The 22646-nt window shown below is 38.4% G+C and overlaps 1 protein-coding gene across 2 annotated transcripts in view; it reads right to left on the bottom strand.

The window, feature by feature from the left end:
* TMEM132D (transmembrane protein 132D) overlaps positions 1-22646 on the bottom strand; it is a 294438-nt gene that overhangs the window by 111602 nt on the left and 160190 nt on the right. For both annotated transcript variants that reach the window (XR_012631298.1, XM_074887190.1), the window contains one exon: positions 13885-14068. Coding sequence is in view for 1 of the 2 variants with exons in the window: in XM_074887190.1 (XP_074743291.1) it covers positions 13885-14068 (184 nt within the window). In the remaining variant the exon portion in view is untranslated. The remainder of the gene's footprint in view (positions 1-13884; positions 14069-22646) is intronic.

The raw sequence follows: 22646 nt of genomic DNA, 5'->3' as shown, positions 1-22646 counted from the left end.
ATATTCTGGCTAAACACCAACAATGCACTTTCTCATTCTTTATGTATATCTTCCTGGTTTAATATGGAAAAGGTACACTAGAAATGAAGATAACTGGAACTGTACTTTTGCTTTCTTCTAAAGACCTTCTACTCATTCTATAGAAGCCAGGGGAACATAGACTGGGGCTGGACAGAGAAAGCGGAGAATTTTTTCAGAAACCGAGCTTAAAAAAATTAAGTTTTTTTACTATAAGAAATTAATAAATCATTTAAAAGACAACAGAACAAAATATGCCCCTAAACTGCAAAATTTGATACTAGCTTGAGTATCTGCTCAACCAAGTCCCCAAAGTAAGAGAGCTTTGGTTTTCTCGTATGCCAGCTGCAATACAGATCCATTCTTTTCTGGTTTTGTTTATGACAAAATTAGATGTATACTTTTACATATTTTTACATATGTTCAGGTTTTTTTCCTATCTGTTTTAAGTGTTGAAATGCTTTGTTTTTCCCCTCATGTCTAAGCTTTCTACTTTTTTAGTGGTTCTTGTTATCACCAAATCAGTGAAGAGCTATATACATATATTAGATTGTACCAGTTATGACAAGGAAACTTAACTCCGCTTTCTGACATCTTTTAAGATCAAAGAGAAAATACATATGTGAAAGTGACACACCTTTATTCCACTGAAACAGAGAGAATTATATTTAAATTCAAAGGTAATTTGCCTTACAAATATTACAAGCAGAATTTGGGATTTTCAGTATGAATTACAATGAAAACACATCACTATAGGGTATTGCTGTTCTTTATGAAACTGCACTACTTTTATATATATATTCTAACAATTACTGTTTTTTACTGATGGTTTGAACATTTGAAAGTTCTGCAATCTATTTTCAAATTGTCAGGACTGATTTTCATGTAAGGTATAGAGTGGTTTAAATACTTACTTTCACTCTGTTTGGAGCTGACAGGTTTAGGAAATAGAAGTTTCGCATTGCAGAAAAAAGTCACTTTGAACTGTAACTACTGTATCTCCAGGGTAGTAATTTTGCAGAATCCCACTCCAGGGTAGTGATTCTGTTATTTTATCATAGAGCTACTAGTAAGTGGTATGAAAAAGAACCAGATTTTTTTTTATTTCACATTTACATTTCTTATATGCCTACAATTTAGTCTCTTTAAATGTCAAGCTTTTTTAAATGAACATTTTTCACATTTAGATGTTGTTCGTTTTTGTATTCTCCTCACAATTAGAAATGACATCAGCGATTATAAAACAACATTAGGTATTCTGAAATCTCAGCTATACAGATTTCCTATTTTACTTTTGCTCCTCATCCCCTCTTTGAAGGTCACAATTAAAACAAAACAAATGTCCTCTTACAAATTTATTTTCTCTGCATTCAGTAAACATTAAATTCTGAGATCTTAATTCTGGGTGATTTGGTTCCATGTCATCTACCTCTAGGCAAGTCTTTACTGTCCTCCTCCCAAGGTGAATAGGATCACTCTTCTGGAGGCCACGTGTTCATATGGCTCCTCAGTAGCACCTGAAAATATACCTCTGTTCAGTCCACAGACTAAATTTCTCCCTAGGTACAGTGTAAGGTGCCTTATATCAGAAAGAGCCTCAGGAGGTACAATGTATGACTCAGACATCCATCTGAATCACAGTCGTCTGCTCTGCTTTATCCCTTTCTGTCTCAACAAAATTATTTCCCCCTCTGAGCCCCTCCTTTGCTGTTTGCTGTCCCACACAGAAAGCCAATCCAACAGCCAGTGTGAAAGAAAGGAGAAAGAGGAGATAAAAGACCAAAGGTCCCTTTGTACCTATGCTTTCAGGTTCAGAAACATCCTGCACATAAATCCAGTTTGTCAAATTCATTTTGCACAGCCCCAAAACAATGCAAAACAAAGCTAACAAAATCACCACAAAGGTGACTCCTCCATTGCTGCGTGCCCCAGTCCCTGCTCCCGGAGAGGACTGGCCAGAGCAGAGTGCTCTTCCACCCTGTTCAGCTGTCCATGTCCATGCATGACAAAGGTTTAAGCTTCCCCCCAGACCTTTTAGGCTGTTGCCAATATTTGTTCCTGAAGCTGTCATTTCAGGAGCCATGCTGCCTGAAGTGCCTTCTGCCTCCACTTTTTTAACCACTCCTTTGATTGTGCTACTGTTCCTTTTGTATGGGCAGGTGATGAAGCAAACTGGGGAACTGAGCTGTGTTCAGAATGACCCAACAAAAAAGGGTTATTTTTAGCCAAGCTCAGGTCCTCAGCCCAGCTCTGCAGCAGCTGCACAGGCATTTGTACTAACCCAGCTAGGAGTGGGGTGGGGGAGGAGTAAGTGTTGCTTGACTTAGCAATGCCGCTGAAAAACATTACCCTCAACTGATCAGGAACCTGTCCTCGTTTTGCTGTCTGCCTCCCATGAACCCAGCAGCTTTCAGGCCATTGAAATATCCATTGGGATAACCAGTCCCTCAGAAGGTGAGTCAAAGTCACACACAAAGCTGGTGGTCATTTCTTCTGAATCCTGGGCCAGTGTTTAAACCATTGTCCTTCATCCTCTTTCTGGCATCCTGCCTCTGAGGACATCTCACATAGAAAAAGGAATTATTAATACCACTGGCTGGCAATTAAAAGAAGGATGGAAAAGTCAGGGAATAATTCTCTTAATTGACTACTCTTCTCACTACTTGTAATCTAGAGGAAATCTAATTAATTCTACATGAAGAACGACTATTCTGTAGCGAAGTGTAATTCCTGATCTCTGGGGCTTCAGCTTACCAGTTGTCAAATTATCCAATTACACACTTGTTAAAATCCATTTTGGGGAGATTTTCATGGCTTGTAAATAAATAATTTTAAAAGCTTTAATCCTCAAAAGAAAAAAAATAAAATGAAAAAAAAGGAAGACCCCGACCCCCAAACGGTACCTCAAAATCACAACACACATCTAAAAATAATGTCAGGAAGCTGAAAAGAGTGATAGCCGCCTGTTTTGCTCAAGCAGCACTGCTGTGGTGATGGATCTATTTCAGTAGGGAGAAATTTCCTGCTTCTTTTTCAGCTATGTTTTATTCAAATGACTAATCTGAAGGGAACCAATTAAGGCAGCATCCCTTTCATTATGCCAAAAGGGAAAAATCTTTTCATAAGCACACCAATTAGGAGGTGGGAAGCCAACAGAGGCTGTAGCTCAAGCCAAGGATACTGACGCACTGGAGCAAGGCCAGTGCAGGGCCACCAAGCTGGTCGAGGGCTGGAGCACATGATGTACACGGAGAGGTGGAGAGAACTGGGCCCATTCAGCCTTAAGAGAAGGCAAACGGGAGGCATTACTGCTTTCTACAGCTACCTGTCTAGAGGATGCAGAGATGAGGCCAGACTGTTCTCAGGCTTGTATGGCAATAGGATGAGAGGCACAGGACAGAAGTCAGAACATGGGAAAATTCCATTTAGATACATGGAAAAACAAATTACTATGAGGGTGATCAAATACCAAAATACTTTTCCCAGAGAGATTGTGGGATCTCCAGTCTTTGGAGGTGTTCAAGACTCAAGGGGACAGAGCCCAAAGCAACCATCTCTCTGAGCAGGGCATGGGACTAGCTAACAGCTGGAGCTCTCTTCAGTCTCAGCTGCTCTGTGATTCTGACAACCCTTCAGAAAGAGTCTCTGATTGGAAAGAGGGATGGAACACACAACACTTCAATTAATACATATTTGAAGTAATGTTCTTAAACCAGTGTAAACTCTGGATCCTGATGTGACCAGATTTGTCAAATCTGAGCATAGAAGAAAACTTTCTGTAATCTTTTGTATTTCAGTGAAAACAATTTAGCAGTCAAAATTAAAGACTGTTTTGCAATATTTACTACTACACTGTATGGCAGCATTGTGTTACAAAATCCTTTGAGTGAAGCTTGACATGAAACAAAAGAGGAACAGAAGGCAGTAATCTATTTTCTATAAACCCAATCTGACCATCTTTCAATAAAAGTAAGCAAACACCATCCCTGTTTTTTTTTCAACAAAAAACTTGAAATTTCTTTACTAGTAATCAAGTCTGATTAACATAAAGATACAAAGGTATTGAAAAAATAATACAAATTAGGTGGTGTGATATTTTCAGTGATTACTGGTGATTCAGGGCACTCAGTGTGAGACATCTTAAGACAACGTGACTTTAAAATAATTCAAAGCACTTGCCTACTGAAGATGAGGTCCCTTTCAGCTGGCTGAAACTGGGCTGCACAAAAATTATCAAATATTTATGAGACCTTCATTCTGAAAACTCGATTCACCAAATTATTTGTTTTAAACTCATAACATTTTTAATACCAGTGGCTCTACAGCAGTGTGAAAACAGGCCAGGACTTCTAAATCTTGTGTCCATTGAAGTAGGCACAAGTTCTGAGTGAAACTTGCTCTAAATTCAGATCTGCCATGTGTTCCTGGGCCTTCTACATTTCATAGCATCATGCAGCTTCAGAGCAACACAGAAAGATTGTCAGGGCTGGAGGACTGGGCTTGTCTCAACCCAGTTCAATGGCACGCGCCTAATCAAGAAAAACACACACTTAAGAAAGAACATCAGCTGTTATGCAAAGCCATTTTTCTTAGGCTTTAATTCGCAAGAAAAACATCCTTATGTTTGTTCCTGCTTCTCTAGGGAACCCAATTTTTGATGTTCCACATCAAATTGTGTGGCTGTCAGCAGCTTTGCCAGCAGTCAGCCCAAGCCCTCATTACTCGTTCCCCCACTCAGACTAAAACTGGGTGACTGTTGCTTGCTCGTATTACAGGTGATTACAGTATTAGTCAGCTAGTAACTGCAGCTCCAGATACAAAACCAAGATTTCTAACCTCCTGTCTTCAACAACATCATCACCAAGATCTTTTTCCATGACCCTGTAGTAACCTCTGGCAGAAAAAGAATTGGATTAATCTGGAAGACCTGCTTGATGGTTTTCACTGCTTGGGAATTTAAGTAGCAGAATGTCTGCATTGATGTTTCAATGAACACAGTTACTGTTTCATTGCATGCTCCACGGATCAACAAAATGTCTAATTGTAAAGGGAAAGAGCTATTGCTTGTTATTTCAAATGTTAAGAACCCCAGGGTTGTCATTAATTCTGGAAGGCAAAATCCAAAGAATATGGCATTTGTTGGTTTCTGGAGATAAGGCATCTTTGATTGCCAAGTGCTTGTATTATTTTCTCATTTCATTTTCTGTATACAAAACAAAATGCTATGTGCTAGTGACTCACGCATCTTGTCAATTTGCTGGTAGTTAGAAAATAGAAGCCTGCCAGAGCAAGGCCAATGTTTAGCATAACAGTAATAATAATAGTAAGTTGAAGACCAAACCAAGCCATTTTTAACATGCAATTTAATTGGAAAACAAACCCTCTACATTAGCTCCCTTACAACTGAGTATATTCACTTCTTGAACACAGTCACGTAGGAATACCAGAACTGTCACATGTGATTGGACTACTTGGCTGCCTGGTCCATCTCTTGGGTACAGATAGGTGCCAATATCCCATGCTCTGGAAAAGCGTAAATAATCAACATCTACATATAGGAAAAATGTCTTGTAGCCTCAGATACTTGTGATTCAATTAGTTTCTGAAGTATAACAGATTATTATGTGTTTACTGGATGAAACATTTTCTTCTATTAGCTGCACAGGCTCATTACAGTTATTAGAACGTGAAACGGAATCTGACTCATGCATTGCATGAAGACTGATTAACGAGCTTTTGAATACAAAGTCCTTCTGGTTGAAGTTGCCTGAACCACAGAGAACCAATCCAAAGAGCGGGCTTTTTGATCCAGGTAAAGCTGTGAGATCGACAGCAAGACAACCTGTTCCTCTGAACTGGTACAGCAATATTCCAGAATTAGACTGATACAATAATATTCCAGAATTAGCCTAGGGACAGATTTTTTTAATTGCTGTCAATAATGACCCTGGAACAAGAAGAAACAGACTACTACTAAAATTTGCTAAGAGTATCAGTTTGGGAGGCATTGTCAATACAGAAGTTTGAACTATTAAATAAGAAGCACCAGATAAAACCAATGATTCAGGAAAAAGAAATGGAATGAAATGCAGTCTCACACAGTGTAAAGTTTAATCATGGGGACTGACAGCAAGAATTTCAGCCATCAGCTAAGAGGTTTTCAGCCTGAAACAACAGAGCAAAAGAAAGATCTGGTTATAATATTCAGCTACAGGATGAATGTATGCCATTGTACAAAACAATCCCCAGCCAGCCAAATAAAAAACCCCCAAGAATCAGAACCAAAACCATACATGTATCATCTGAGATGGAGAAAAAAACATTTCCAGGGCATAAACACTTAGACAACAATGGCAAGGGACATTATCTGGTATCCTGTAGTCATCTTGGATATCCATGTTCAAGAAAGATGAATTAAAATCAGAACTGGTAGTTGTCAAGAGATGTTACTGGGAGAATGGGAAGTCTATTTTATGATATGAAATCATAAGACCTTGACCTACTAATTTTAGGAAGCAAGAGGATATACTTATGAAAAGAAAATGGTTGCTTGCAATGCATCACAATGATCCAAAGGCTTCTCCCTTTCCCATGACTAGATTTTACCTGTGATTCACTAATCATTTTGATTTAAAAGGTCCCTCTTCAGAAATGGGTAACATTTTAATTAAATATTTGAAAACTTGCCGAATATTGTAATTGCAATTTAAAAGCTATGAATTAGGAAGGTAAAAGCTTTTAACTACTCTCTAGACATCTTCTTCTTTTTCATAAAGCTGACTGTCAGTGGAAGTGTTTAGAAATATTAACTCGTTAAAGTTGATTAGGGCAGCTGATTCTGGCTGATGTGATCCTGCACTTCTCAGCTGCCAGGCAGAACCCACGCCAGTCACAGCCAAAAGCAGATCCTCCCTGTAATCAGTTTGTTCATCTATATCATATACATGGATGGAGATTCACATTTCAGCTCTCCTATAGAAAAGTATTAATTTCATCCAAAAGCATCCTAATTGTCAGCTTAGATGGTAGATAGTAGAGAGGAGGCTGTAACAGCCTCCAATATCCTATTCCACTACCCCAGCATGGACCCCCATTGTAGTCCTGAGCAGGTCCCAATAGACAACAGCAGCACTCTGCCAACCTGAGGAGTGGCAAACCACTGGAGCAGAAGAGAGGGCCCAAGGAAGAGGCAGGGACAGCCACGCCATCTTTAGAGCTACACATGGACCATAAGCTCCAGCAACGATGGCACTTGCACAAATCCATCTGTGCTCCAGGGACCGTGATCCACCCATCACATCTTCTGTAACAGGGAAAAAGAGCCAAGCCAAAACCTCGGTCTAGGAGAAGGCAGTCTGGTTGACTTCAAAAGGAACTTCAGCACCCTCCCCATCCTCATCCCTCTTCTGTAGAAAGGGATCAATATTTTTTATGTTTTTATCATTAGTTTTTTCTGTTTGGCTTATGAGTTCTTCAGGGTGAGGCTGCAATTACAAAAGTGTTTGTGCAGCACTGAGCACTCTGGTAGGTAAGTCTGAGCTACATATCCGGTCTCCAACAGAACATAAACAGCACTAGCTAAAAGTTAAATGTTTCAGATACATATATTTATAAGGGCATTAATAACCTAAGCATTTTTTAAATCCAGCAGTGACTGGCACTGCCATGACAGCTGATTCCTGTAATTATTAGAAATAATTTTAATACAGAAAATCTTCCTACAAAATAGATAGCCTCTTTGTAGAAGCAATTAATTTTATTTATTTATTTGGTCTATTTATCCAGCTTCTTATGCTAATGGTATGTAGAAGTTTACATCCTGTCAAAATTTTCCTTAAATTTTTATAAAGAACATCAGGAGCAAGTTGAAACAATAAATTATCTAAAAGGTATAATGTTAAACTGGTGTTCAGGTTTTGGATACAATTTATTCAGTATGACTGCCATAAATACAACTTCTCACAAGCCAAAATGGCTCTAATGGGTCTGAGGACAAGAGCATGTTCATCTGCAATGGGAGAATGGGTTTACAGTCAATGTTACTCTGATAACTGTGCTAGGATGTACCAAAACAGACCTTTTAACAAAAGATCATCTTAAATATGAAGTTTGTTACATACTATGCATTATAAAATATTTCTGTTTGACAAATAAAGACAACATTTACTTTTTACAGCTAGTTTATTAACCTGACCTTGTAAAAGAAATATTCTGCTTGTGTTTCACACAATAGCAGCTGTGGTAACACAAAGATTGCAAAAATGCTTGTGCTGGTTGAGAAGGTTACTTTGCTCCAACACTACCAGTGACCTGTTCAGAGGTTACTAACCTCATAAATCACCTGAATTGAAGGATAATGTGATCTTTCTTCCTAACAGCTCATCTAAGTGTGTTTAAACCACCTTCCTTTGCAGCTTAAAAATAGGTCAGTTCGATTTGCACCAAAGCAGCCTTTCCCTGCAAGAACAGAGCTGAGTGTGTGTTTCTGTGAGCAGGGACAGCTCACCAAGCCAGGACTCCTTGGTAGGGTCAGATGAGTAGGAGTAATTCTTTGCCTTCACTACAACCTGTTTGTTGCAAAGTAATGAGCTGGGCTTTGGTCACTGACTCTGTTCAAGCCTGTCATAAATCAGGAGTATCTCTCAGAGCTTTTTTCTACATTTGATTTAAATCTCTCTCTGCCTCACACCTCACTTGACTGTCTTGGAGGCTGATGTTGCACTGCTTGAGGATAATAAATAATGGGCCAAAACCAGAGAGATAATGGAAGCTCAGTTGCTGATACAAGTCTGTAATTCACTGTTCACCATTCACCTTTGCCTGCTAAAATATGGCTGGGAGGGATGGAAGGTTGTCTTTGGAGTTCTTGCCTCTACCAAGCAGACTGCAACCTCAACACTGTACCATTAATCAAGTTTCAAATCCTGTCTTTCTTCCTGTCCATTGCAGTTCTCTAACAATAAGGTTATTTTTTAGGTTGATGCTGACTAGATTATAAACATACCTAAGGGCTGTCCCAATGCATTCAGTAAGAAGGAAAGACAGGCACTCCACAGGCATATGGGCATAAAACTCACCAAGCCCCAGTCCAGAGCCGAGCTTGATAAAGACTGAAGGGAGCCTGTCCTGCTAGTCCCTGGTAAGGTGAATCCTGCTAATTTGGACTTAGTGCCAGGCAAGCCGTCCTGCCTGCCAGCAAGTTTGAGAGTCTCTGGGCAGAAAGAAAGCTGAATTATCAACTCCAAAATATTAATACCATGATTGGTATGAGGTAATCTAGGGCTACTCAGCCACTGTCACTATAACTCTGCAGGACTCAAGGATTCTTGCTCTGGAAGGCAAAACTCTTCTGCCGTTTCCTAGTTGTACAGACCATGTAAGGCAGTCTATTATAGCTGGCAATAAGATCAGTTCATCTATAAGGGCTGGAGAGTCTCTCAAGAAAGCAATCTAGATTCACAGACTTTTTATACACAAGGGTGCTCATCATTCAACTGCCTGGCTTCTTCATCAGCTTCATTTGTCCTACCACCACCTGAAACATCTGTCCCACATCCATAACTTTAAATCTAATAATGTCTTGAATATCAGGGCAACAACATTTTTGTGAGCCAGGCTGAATCTAATATTAACTTGCTGATTTAGAAATTTAAAATACGTATGTGGACAACAATTTATCAGAAATTGAAGGTCAGGAACCAGCAACCTTTTCAAGAAATTTCTGATAGGACACTAAGCATACCCTGCATACATTTTTTTTCTGTATTCTAGGAGAAAGTAAAGTTAGCATAGTATATTTTCTACTCAAAGGACTGCTCTAATAATGGATTTATCAACCCTGGGACCAACATCTCCCCCTGTGAAATTTATGAACAGGTTTTTTTTTCCCTGATTCTTTATCACATTATTAAATAAGAGGAGTGCACAGATAGAGTAGGTTTAGGGCATATACACAGGTAAAACAGGTGATTTATAAATTCAGAGCTGGTTCAGTTAAGAACCAGACCAGGTATTTTATTATTCACCATTTTTATTATTATTGTTTGCAGAACAGATTTCAACTTATCTATTTACCAGCATGTCATATCTGCCCTCTGCCTTTCTCAGTAGGGATTATCTTGTATGTACACAGATGGCTACAGAACTTGTCTCTCAGCCTCACCTAATCATTAAGGTTCAACAAAAGGTGAACACCACAATTATGAAAGAGGTGACAGAATGTTTAAAAAGCAACAATAATCAATAGCAGCAAATGTACAATTTGAGTGATTAAACCTGTGCCATTCATCACCTAACAAAATGAGAGTGAAATAAAATAGCAAAGAACACCAGAAAGAAGTCAAATAGGATTTGGAAGCTGATTCTTCAGGATGCCAATAAAAAATAATGTCACATTCTAGAAGATTCAGTCATATTGTTCTGACTGGCTATCACACTACATTGCAGGTCCTCAACAAAAAAAGACCTCAGCAGTTCAGCATGTTCAAGACAGTTAATGAACAAATGGACCATACGCCTTTTTAATACCATATTTCAAAGGTCTTAAGAGGTCCTAGGGTTTCTGTCTCAAAGGATACCCTATTACAGGTGAATGTTAACAGAATGACATTTAAAGAGGAATAATATGTCTGTTAGTTCATAACAAAGAACAACATAGAAGGTTTTTGCTTCTTCACTATTTACTTGAGGTTTGTTTTTTTGTTGTTTTGTTCGTTTTTTGTTTTTTTTTTCTTCATTTATTAACACGGAGTAATCCTCTGGCATTCCTTGTCCAGAATTCTGCATCCAGAATAAAGCACTGTCCATTTCTATAATTCCTGTACCAATCAACATGTTCTTAAGACCCCTCTTCTCCAGTTCCCTAGCCACACACTTAGGCATTTAGTGGATGTTTTAGTTTCTGTCAACAAGGCAAGACATTGCTATGTGGCTATAAGAGCCACTGCAAAGCAATCATGGTAAAAGGCCAATAATTTTTTATAACCCTGGATAAATATCTTTGCCTGTATTTCATCAGGCTTAAGGGAAAGGATCATGCATTGCAAATATCCAAACAGGTGCTCACAGGTTCTTACAATGTTCTCAAATTAAATGTCTTCTATTCTGGTATTAAGGGCCAGCTGGGGTCCCATGCACAGCTTACCAAGACAGGTTCTGTTATACCTTAAAATTAGAAAAGGTGTTACTAAAGTATCAGAAATATCAGCTTTTATGGTACCCACACATCCATAAAATACACCCTACAGCTTTTTCATCAGTATCCTTGAGTGCTCTACTGTAACTTGTGTTGCCATGATTGGTGTGCGGCCCTGCAGGGGTCTCAAAGCTGGAATGCTCATATGCCATAGGAAAAAAAAAAAGCACTAGAGAAAGGTAAGAAGAGTGAAGTAAGTGTCCTAATAACTTCAGCAGAAGATAGCATTCCCAGCGTATCCTTACACTGATATATACATTTCAGTCTTTTCATTGCAGCATTTTGTAACTCAAAAAAAGAAGACAGGAAGCTCTAAATTGGCCAATCTCTGCTTTGTAATTTACAAATCCATAACAGCTATCAGAAAAGACTACAGAAAACAAAGATGGTGCAGAGGTGGTATGTGCTAGTCTATTAAAAAAACAAAGCTCTGCCTAATGTTAAAGCAGTAAAATTGTTCTTTTGAAAAATTAACCTGTAATTGAAATATTCAACAGCATTTCTGTTTGGTGCTTCTAAACATGAAATTATATGTTCTGCTAAGAAGCCTAGCAAAACTAACCCAAGTTAACCCCAGTCTCCAGAAACAGAGAAATAATATAACATTTTGTTTTCATTGTGGTTCTTCCTAAATGGAAGAGTAGAATTTACTTATTTATTTTGAATTTGTAAATTACAAACTGGCTTTGCTAAAATCACAGGGAAATCTGAAGTACCAAGCTAATCTAAGTCAGACACCTTGAAAGGTCTGCACCTGGATCATCATCTCCTAAGCACAAAGTGAAGTATGACAAAGATTTGGAGATTTGTGATACCCCAGAGTTTCTTCCCTGACACTTCAGTTAATGCAAAGAAGGTTAAAACTATTCCCAGTCTGCCAGTAATTAGGGGGCCCCTGCCATTTATCATTGCTTTCTCTCTTACGCATTATCTCAACACCTGTTGCCTTGTAAAATGCCACCTACTGATAACTTTATAGACTTCACATGACCTTTGAGCATAGAATTTTGTGCTTCTGGAAAAGGGTTTTTTTAATCTTTTAATGGAAATGAAGAGAGTGAGTTGATTTGTAGCAACTGCCAGGAGAATCTGTCTTTGTTCCTATGAACTATTTTTTGCCACTATATCACTTGCCACTATATCACTTGATACTAAAGCAATCATGGATCATGGGCATGTATGAGAAGAACTAGTGTTTTCTGCAACAATTGGAACCACTAGGAAAGAAATACTTTATCTTCCTATTAAGAGATGTAGTGCTTATGGATATGGTGTAGTTGGGAACTGTCAGTGCTAGGTTAATGGTTGGACTAAATGATCTTCAAGGTCCTTTCCAACCTAGATGATTCTGTGATTCTAACCCCCTACATCTCAGATTACATGAATCAGATCACCTCTACAGCCTTAACCCTCAGTACTCCACAATTCATGTGACTGCACATCAGGGTCCATCTGCAGACCTGAGAGCCTCTTCTCTTATCAACAAACCAGCAGAGATCACCCACAGTTCAACAGTAAGAACTAGTCCATGGAAACACTCATGCAAAACAAAGGCATTATTTATAAATTCTAATTTGTTAGATGGCCACAATACCAGTTGGGGAGAGCTATTTCAACTGTGATACACACCTTGGTAATGAAAGCATGAACCATTAAAAAAAAGAAAAGAAATATTTTTTGTGAAATAAAAAATTACAACATCTGAGTAGTTCTGAAGTTGGTAAATAACAATAATAGCCATTCTGTGAGACTGAAAGTGCAGAGAACACCTCCAGCCTTCAATAATGGCATAATTAACTGGCTATCACTAGGCAAACATCCAGGCTACATTTTTTTAAATGCTCTAAGATTGATTTTTGTTTTTCTTGCAGTGCTAAATAATAATGTGTCAATATTTTCTAATAGCTTGTCTAAGAACAAACATGGGGCACAGCCAGACCTTAGACAAGTACACTTCATCCCTAACGATGAAGAAATGTGAAGGGGAGAGGAGAGGAAATGCACAAGATTTCTGTTTGCACTTGGAATTTGGGTATCTAACAGGCTGTTTTAGGTAAGAACAAGGCTAAAAGATCAGGTATTTTTCAAGCCCTATAGTTTGCACTGTGATGGCGAGGCAACCTGTCTGAATGTATTTACATAGAATAGACAGTTGGTTACGTACTGTATTTTGTGTTCCCCGGGTAATTAAAAATTACTCAGAAGTCACACCATGACTTTTATTTCTCTTCTCACTCCCAAATGAATATGCAGTCAGAATTCAAAAACTGAAAAAACCTGTGATTCAGGAAGTCCTTAAACACTAGACCAACTGTAAGAGTACTTGTGATTCAAGTAAGACATATACCACATTGAAGTGAGTATCCAAGTATACCACTTCATGCAACAACACAAGTGAGTTCTGAACACTGGAAATGCTGTGAACTCAGCTTCTGCCTCCAAGAAGTTGGTGTATCGGTCAAAGAGCATGACTGGGCCTTCCATGGGAAGTCGTGGTCTCCCCTCATGTGGCATCACCGTTGGATGAAGCAAACTTCAGAAGTTACTATCTGGATCTCAAGATGCTGAAACTTTCTGTCCCCCCACCCCTTTCAGCAGATCATTTGCATCTGTCAGACACTACAGTTGTAAAGCAATATTAAAAACATGCGAAATGTCAGACAATTTCTTACCATAGCCAAAGGGAGAACTCCTACCAGGTCCTTCTGGCTTACGTAGATCTTGGAGATTCCTAGATCAGACGTCGTATCTCCAGGATATTCTACCTGCCACGTGATGAGCTGGGTCCCAGGTAGGTCAGTTAGGTCTTCAATTTCAAAATCAATCTGCATGATTTCAGAGGAAGGACCATCCGCACTGCGAGAAAGAAAGAAAAAGAAAGATTCCATTCATGTGGCTGATAAGCCAGCAATGTAATTGCTTTTATATTAATAAAACATTAGATTAAGGCTCTTCCAAAGAGAGGATTTGGTGGGATGATGGATTTAATAATGAATTAATCATTTGCACTTGTCTTAAGATTTCAGGGTATTTCCCATACATTCAAGTGGCTTAGTAACACTCTGTGACATGGCTCACTAAGTACCACTCCATTTTACAGGTGGAGAAACAAAACCAAATCAAGATAAAGCTAAGGCTAAAGTTACAGCCTAAAAATCCTGACTACGAGGCTCTCCCTTTAACAAGCACAATGTATTTCCTCCCTGTTAAAGCAACACATGAGCAAATCTAAAGAGACTCACTCCTTGAAATGGGAAATGACTACATTAAAAGTATTTTCTGCTTTTTAAAAAGGGAGGCATGGAAGAGAGGTCAAAGCTCAGGATGGGGTCCATGAACCAGGGCAGCAGGGATCAGAAGACTGGAAAACTTGGAATTAATTTTTGGCCATACTGCTACCTTGCTGTAAATGTCTGTCTGAAGCTCCTTTCGTCCTTTGTTAAACTTTATAGAATTATAACTAATTTAGCTTGTTGTGGGAGAAGAGTAACAAAAAAAATGGATTATTTAATATTGACCAATCTTGCCAGGATCCTTGAGTAAAAAACACTAGAAAAGAACAAGGACTTATTAAATGTGATTCTTCGGGATATTCTTAGCAACATTGAGGTTACTGATACCTTATCAATGCTACTTTGTCTTTACATGCTGTCTTACCTAAGCTTACATGGTTCATATAAGCGAATACCATAAAGCAGAAACGTAAAGAGGGAAAATTGGAAAGGGGCTTGTTGGTGCAATTCCTGCAAAGTTACTGTATAGAAAGCAATGCAGTAAAGTTTCTACTGCATATCTTGGCAAGGCCACCATAGTCCAGTGGCATTTAGAGAGACAAGAAAACACTCAATTTACTGCAAAATTGTTGAGGAATGAAGAATTTCTTAGCAGTGCAGAAATCCAGGGGACATTGAGAATGACAGTGCTTCTACTTCTGAAACACTGAAGGCCGAACAGATCTTCAGTGTTTGTGTGGCAGGGAAAGGAAAGAGCAGCATTTCTTTCAGCGGAATAATACTCAAGGAGAGAATGAATGGCACAATGCTGAAGTGTCACAAGCCACTTATGTTGGAGAGTGCAGCTAGAAGAAGGAGAAAACTTTTCAGCAACAGACTAGAGAATTCCAGAACATGCTAAAACCCAGCAGGTTTTCCCAGCTGATGTGGAAAAAGAGCTAAAACTAGGCATATTTTTTATGACAACAGCCCCAGTTTGGGATTCTTCCCAAAATACTCAGATATTTTTATCATGCTGGCTAAATCCAATGCTTTATCCAAAGCTAGTGCTTGAAGAGTTTCATCTGATCATTTTTAAGGTTTGGATTTTAATGGATGTATTGAGTCCTTGCTATCCTGGATGGAATTTAAAAGGAGCCTCTGTATTTCCAAAATGGAACACATTGTGTTCAATTTCTCATTTCTTCATGTCAGGAAAAAAAAAAAAAAAAAAAAAGAGCACAATTTCTAAACTAGCACTGAATGCAGTCTTATTTCATGCTGACCTAGGTAGGATCAGAAAGCTGCTTTATACATCTGTGACTATTGAAACTCAGGTTTCAACTCATACCTTAATTGTATGAGCAGGAATGGGCAATGCATTGCCTATAAATACTTGGCAGTGATCCTGTTTTGTACAGTATGTTCTATCACAGTTTAAAGAACTCAATGGATCTTCATACAATGAACCTTGGTTTTGTGATTCTATTCAGGGTGTCTTTCTTTATCATCGCATTGGTGTCTGCTGCTACCACTCACCAGCTTTGCAGAATTGGTGCTGTCACCAGAAATGTGTCCTGCAACAGCAGTGAAGGACTGCTGCACAGGAGCAGACTGTGGGGCAGGAAACCATGGAAAAAACAAGTGCTTGTCAAAAAAGGCAATCAGCTTAATCTTTTCCAGGTATGTTGGAGATTAGGAGAAAAGGAATACAGTGATTAGGACATGGGAGAACAAAGGAGGGAATGAAAGGCAGTGGAAAAGATGGAGAGAGAGAAGTGGAGCATGTTCTTTATATTCTTGAACTACAGCTCCCATATGACACAACTACAGTAATCCCAAAAGAATGGAAGTATTTCTTTTAATTTCTCCTTCAAAGCAGGTATTTTAATGAAGAATTTCTTGCAGCAAAAAAATCACCCCGCTTTGCTACCAAATATGATTTTGATAGAAATTATTTGAACTAGTTCCTCTTAGAAATACTAAACACCTCCAAATGACTAGATTACAAAGCACCTTAAAAAAATCAATAAGAATCTCATTACTGCTACTAGAGATGTATAAAGAAAAAATGTGAAAGTATTGCATGACCTATGATCAGACCCAGGCTGTCACCACCAGGTCAGGAACTTCTGTTTAATTACTTTACTCATCACTTACTATGATGATTCTTCTATGTGCAAGTCCCATGGATCTGTGTCCCCAATTTATAGCCTTCCTCCCTCAGCAGTATTTAGCAATTTAAATCCTTCAACAGAGAAGTAAGCCAAAAAGTTACCCTTCAGAAAATACAGTTTAAAAATTTAAATAATTTGGACAAATAGTACTCATTACTGGACTTCAGTCACATACAAATACTTATGGTTTTTTGTTTAAAGTCAAGGCTGTTTGGTACAGTAGGAATATTTCTATTGGGTATTCAGCCATTGCTACTTGAAATGATGCACTGCCTAATCCTCCTCAAGGGAGGCATACGCTTTATGGTCACTGTAATGCAATAACATGTTGGCAGCTTGTCTTTGCTAATGCTAAAATCATTATTGCTATCAAGAGTACAGCAATGGTGTTAGTTACAATATGGGAGGCTACACAATTAAAGTTTAGGATGGACAAACCCAAAGGTTCACAACAGCAGTCCAAGCTGAGTTGAAGAGTGGTCAAAGTGAAATGGTTTTTGTTGCTATTTAAAGTCAAATCCTTCACATAGGGTTTTGCTGTTTATAGTTGAGAGTTAAACTGTAATGGAGTTCACTGTGGTGCAATAAACTCTCCTCGTGAACAGAGTCCTGCTGATCTGTGTGCCATGTAGACACATTTTTAAATGGTCACAACCCAATCTGAAGACAACGAAGACAAAAGAAAACTTCATTGGAATGGAGCCATCTGGTCTTTCCTCCTGTCAGCCAGCACAGCACAGGCAGGTTCATACTGTATTTCTTAATCTGCCTTTTATTTCCTGTCTAATGAATGATCAAGCAGCTCTGACAAATTAAGAACAACGGGAAGCTCTGTCTTGTCTCTAGGGGAGTATTTCCTACCTCCACAGAGCCATTCTGCACCTGCTTCTCCTGACACATCCCTGACTGCGGCAAATTTAAAAAGAAAAAAAAAAAAAAAAACAAAAAAAACCTCTCTTCTGCTCTTTCAGCCTGGGAGTCCTTTTAAATCCAAGAGGCTGGTATCAAGGCCCTTGGCCAACTGCTAACACCTGTGCCATTATGCCAAGTTACCTTAGAGAAAGAACCAGCCACTCCTCTGGGGATGGTATGCCCTGCAAGACATGGTTTTCAAGAAGAGACCCTGTAAACTCAAGAATAACTACTGGATGTTGGCAGTGTTAGTCAATTCAAGTATCCCACTCCTGTGGTACCAGTTTTGATCTTTATATAATGCTCACAAAACAAAATCCATTCTGAACCTGCTAAAACAACCGGGCATGTAATGTTTCTCATAATGCAACGTATAAAGTTTTATCACTGTCTTTAGAAGGCTATAACGGACACAAGGAGCCTAAAGCCATGAATATGCTAAATAAGATGTATCATAGGAATATTAATGAAAGAGCCTTGGGGAGAAGAGAGAAAGAAGGTAATCTTTATTCTTTTCTATCTCCACACAGGTACCCAGGTCTCCAGCACATCTCTTGCAGGGTATCAAAAGAGTCTGTGGCCTGAAACGATGCACAGACCAGGCTAAGAGTTGGAACAGCAGTGCTCAGAAAAGAAAGAAATGTTTCCAGGGATAACTGGAAAAGCTTTCTAGCATGAGAGAAGGGAGACAGAAGCACAATTGACCCCATGAGACCTGAGGGAGTTTGTGAAAACTGTTATCCCCATTTTACAGGAGAGAAAATTAAACTGAAAATGACTTTCCCATAAAAAGAGGGATAAGATGATTTATACACCACAAAGTGGAACAAGGTGGCACTTCAGAAAGTGATTTAAAAATAAGTACAAACCTTTGGGTAAAAGTAAAATAATATGCTATGTTGTCATACCAGATAAAAACACCATACTAGCTATTTTGAGCTCTATCAGTTGGGTTGCAGAAAGCTTTTAAGGCTTGCTGTCATCTGTCCTGCCACTGCACAGAGCCAGCAGTGGCAATATGCGTTAAATATAACTTCTTCCTTGTGTGGTAGGAAATAATATAAACTGATATGAGATGTAGAATAAAAACGTAGCAAAGTGCAGTGAAAACAAAGCACTGCCATTTAGTAACAAAACTCCACAATTTTCTCAATTATTCATTCCGATATAGTGGTGTGGGTTTTTTTTTTAAGAAAAAGCTTTTTCTATGGTATTTTCTTCAGAATTTAAACAATTTCACTAAAAGCAGTTTTACAAACCTTTTTTGCCCATCCCTTTTGGAACTGCAAACCATTTGTCCTAATATTATCACTAAAGAGTACTTGTTTCCTAATCAAACGTGAGGAAATCAAAGGAAATTCAAAGGACCACTAAAGAATCAGCTTTTCTTTTGGTATATTTGCTTTTTGTACCTCCTTCCATTCTGTTTAATTATCTCTCCCCAACCCTAGAGCTCCCCTAGAGCACACAAGCATTACACTTATGCCTCTCTAGGGCAGTATATCCCTAGCAGTGCCAGAGGTCTGTGGACTTTATCCATTTTGCAATGCTACTGAGAGCATGCAAATCAGTAACATACTGCCTTCCCATCTAAATAGATTTTGGGTGGGGAAAAAAAAGAAGAGGAAATTAGAAAAAATTAAGAAAAAAAAGTCACAGAGAGAGAAAGAAAAATGACCTGTTAAAGAAGGATGTGAGAGATAGCAAAGTAGAAAATGAATCTCTGTGAAATGTAGGTAAAAGAAGAATGATAACACCTAAAAAATCCAGATGAATGGGAAATGGAGCTAGTGCAGACAACAGCTAGAAAAAGAAAACACAGTTTCAAACTTCCTTCTCAGCTGAGTCAGTCTTTCCACTCACATTTGAAGTAGTCAGGAAAGGATCCCGATATTCTAGTTATCTTCATCAAGAAAAGACTGCCTGTCTAGTCATTGCTGAATTCTTAACAAATACCCACAACTCTGGTTTCAGGAAAGACCATAATTTTATTTGTGAGGGTTTTTTTGTTTGTTCTAAGAAGCCTTCACATGAGAGTCAAACTGTTGTGGCAAGGGGACACATTTGCATTCCTCTCCATATTTGCCAGAGAGATAAAGATCACATCTCTTCTGCATAAACAGGTACTTGCAATGCAATAAACCACTTCTGCTTGGCATGTTTGATAGCATCCTAGAAATTACGTGTATAGGATGCGTAAGTAAAAAATGGGGGATCACTGACAAGGAGACCATAGTACTGATGCATGAGGAATAAAAAGCACAGAATGAGAAAGGAACACTATGCATTATGGTAGGCTAATTTATTTGGGCTTTTCTTTGGTGCTCATCACCACACAATAAGTTATTACTTTGGAAATGCTGATAATTTCTTCCAATTCAGCCAGTGGTGATTTAAAAATCCTTCTGCAAGAGATGATGATGGGTGTCTAATCTCTTTTTTATGTGTTTTTTGTGTATTTCATCTTTAAATCCGTCCATCAAAACATGCTACCTTTAGGCTTCCTGTACACACAAACATGTCTACTTCAGGCAAGATTTGAACTCTTCAATACAATATGGGAAGACAAAGCTGAGAAAAGCACTCCACTACTGATGTGCAGGTCTTCGGAAGCTTTATGTCTCCGGGTTGGGGTTCTTTTACTCATTTCGCATGGACAAAAACCATAAGCTAAAAGCCCTCAATCTTACAGGCAAAGAGACATCCTTTATTTTAATGAATCTGATTGTCTTTTCCTTCTGATTTCTGAGCTAGAGTACAATCAATGAATATTTTCCAGCTTTTTTGGAAAATCTTCTATACAGGATAAAAATTGCAGAATTTCAGTGAATTTATGCCTACAACTAGGATTTAAGGTAAAAATCAAATATTACAAGATTTGACATTAAACATAACAAGTTAACAGCATGATATTGCCTTTCACCAGCAGAGGAGCTGGTTCAGCTCCAGAATGCGAGCTCAACATAGACAGTGCTTGATCCATTCAGTAGGTATGAACCTAGCTGGCAAGGCCAGCAGGATTTCCACTCCTCCTTTGCAGTTGAAAATAAAAATGCCTGAGTTTACCCCAAAAGTTTGAATTTTATTAAAACCAAACATTATGGTGCAATACCTGCACCATATGTTGCCAGAGAACTAGTATATACATACTCTACGCAGCAGTCCATGGTACCAATCTAAACTGATAGCAAAAAGGAAGAAATATTTCAGATGGGAAAGTGAGGCATGTGACCTGGGGCTCAGACCTTCCCAAGGTCAGAGATGGTATTCTAAAAAACCAGTATCTGTAGAATCTAGCCCATTGTATTATAGCAAAGATCATTATTCACCACTGATATATCAAGGTAAGGTGATACATACAGCAGTACATTAAAATTTAATTTTAGTCATTGTCATCTTACTATTAAAAATTCAGTGATGGGTAGGCTGAAGAGTAATTTTTCTTCAGGAATCAGTATATGAAGTGAACCAACTAGCAAGAAAAATCACAAAAAAATGACTCTGCTAATCATGTAATAAAGTTATTTTAAAAAACTGATCCATCTCTCTGGAGCATGACATCAGCAGTTCTGGTCAAGAAGTATTTGCTGAATTATTTATTTGCTATTTTCAAATAAGGTATTCACTATACAATTTTCCAGCTGTTGATAGCACAAGTAACTCAGACCATTCAAAAGTGGGTAAAAATTAGCAAACCTTTTAATATAATATAAATTCAAAACATAATTTCCCACCCAGCCAGCATTTCAGCTCAGAACCATGATTCTGAGCATCTCTTGACATAGTAAATCCAGTGATCATTTACCACATTATGCTAAGGGAACGGTAAATCAACATTGACTTTATTACATCCAGTCTAGTAATCACTCAATAAATTATTCAACACAGTAGTCAGTAAACATCAAGTACTTTTGAAGCAGCCCAATCATGAGGCAACAGCAGAAAAAACACAGTTACTATGCAGGTGGGATGGAATTGCAGAGCTAAGAAAACAGTTTTACTGACAATACGAAGTCCAATAAAACACTGCAAATACATTGTCAATCTGGGTTTCTCTACTTGCTGTTTTTTATTGTCCTCAGCATAAAAATAACAACAAATATTATGCAACTCACACATAAATGTGATAAAGCTGCAAAAGAGGAAACCAGGCATACAGTGACAAATGATTGCTATTAATTGGTAAAGTTTCAACGGGATCCATCTAAGGCTCAGACTACACTGTACGAGACAACTGCAGAAAGTGATGATTGTTGTCTTAACTGACAAAAACAAAAAGTAGGAGAAAGATAACATAATAGTAATTTTACATGGAGGAAAACCAAGTATAAAGGTCTCAATTAAATAACACTTCAGTACACGTGGAAGTGATGTGTTGACTCCATATCCTTGGTTTGCCCAGGACTGACAGCGTTATAGGAATTTAACTCTTACATCATGATCCCCCAGACCTAAGCCAGATCAATATCAGTCTTGAGTGTTCCTAAAAAAAAACCTTAGATATTTCATTCACATTATGATTTCCCAGACTGTTAACACTGTCACTATCGCTGTCTCCAGAAAATGAAAGAAACCTTTTGCTGAACAGGACAAGTTGCACAAACATAACACTGATCAGCAGGGAAGGAGACCCAGTATTTTCATACTAAAAAATTAGAGGGCCAATGCTGCAAATATTTGTTATTGAGTAATCCCCGCATACTAAATCATGAGATGAAGCACTGTGCTCACTACGCTGCCCTGCAGCAAAATTCATTCCTCATCCTACAAATATTTATCCACCTAAACCCCCTTTTATACATGAACAGCAAATTTATACTTGTACATAAGTATACGTGGAATTAGATTTGCTGAATTTGGGTTAACTTTTTTTTCAGTAATTATTTACCCCTGAAAGGCAACCATGTAGATGAAGTGATCTGTATATGTGCTGTACAAGAAAGCTTCCCCTGAGCTCAATAATTTTGTTTAACAAAGGCAACAGTTCCCATGATGACCACACGCAGGCCCAAGGGAAGTCCTTGGCTTACATGTACGTGCCCATGCAGGAGGCACTTGCTGAGTCCGAGACTTAACGCTCTGTTGCCAAACTAGCACAATTACGGTTAGGCAAAATTCAGTTGAACAAAGGTA

The sequence above is a fragment of the Strix uralensis genome, chromosome 17 (genome assembly GCF_047716275.1).
Source record: "Strix uralensis isolate ZFMK-TIS-50842 chromosome 17, bStrUra1, whole genome shotgun sequence".
NCBI lineage: Eukaryota > Metazoa > Chordata > Aves > Strigiformes > Strigidae > Strix > Strix uralensis.
Note: the sequence above shows the minus strand (reverse complement) of the source record. Positions and strands in the feature narration are given on the sequence as shown.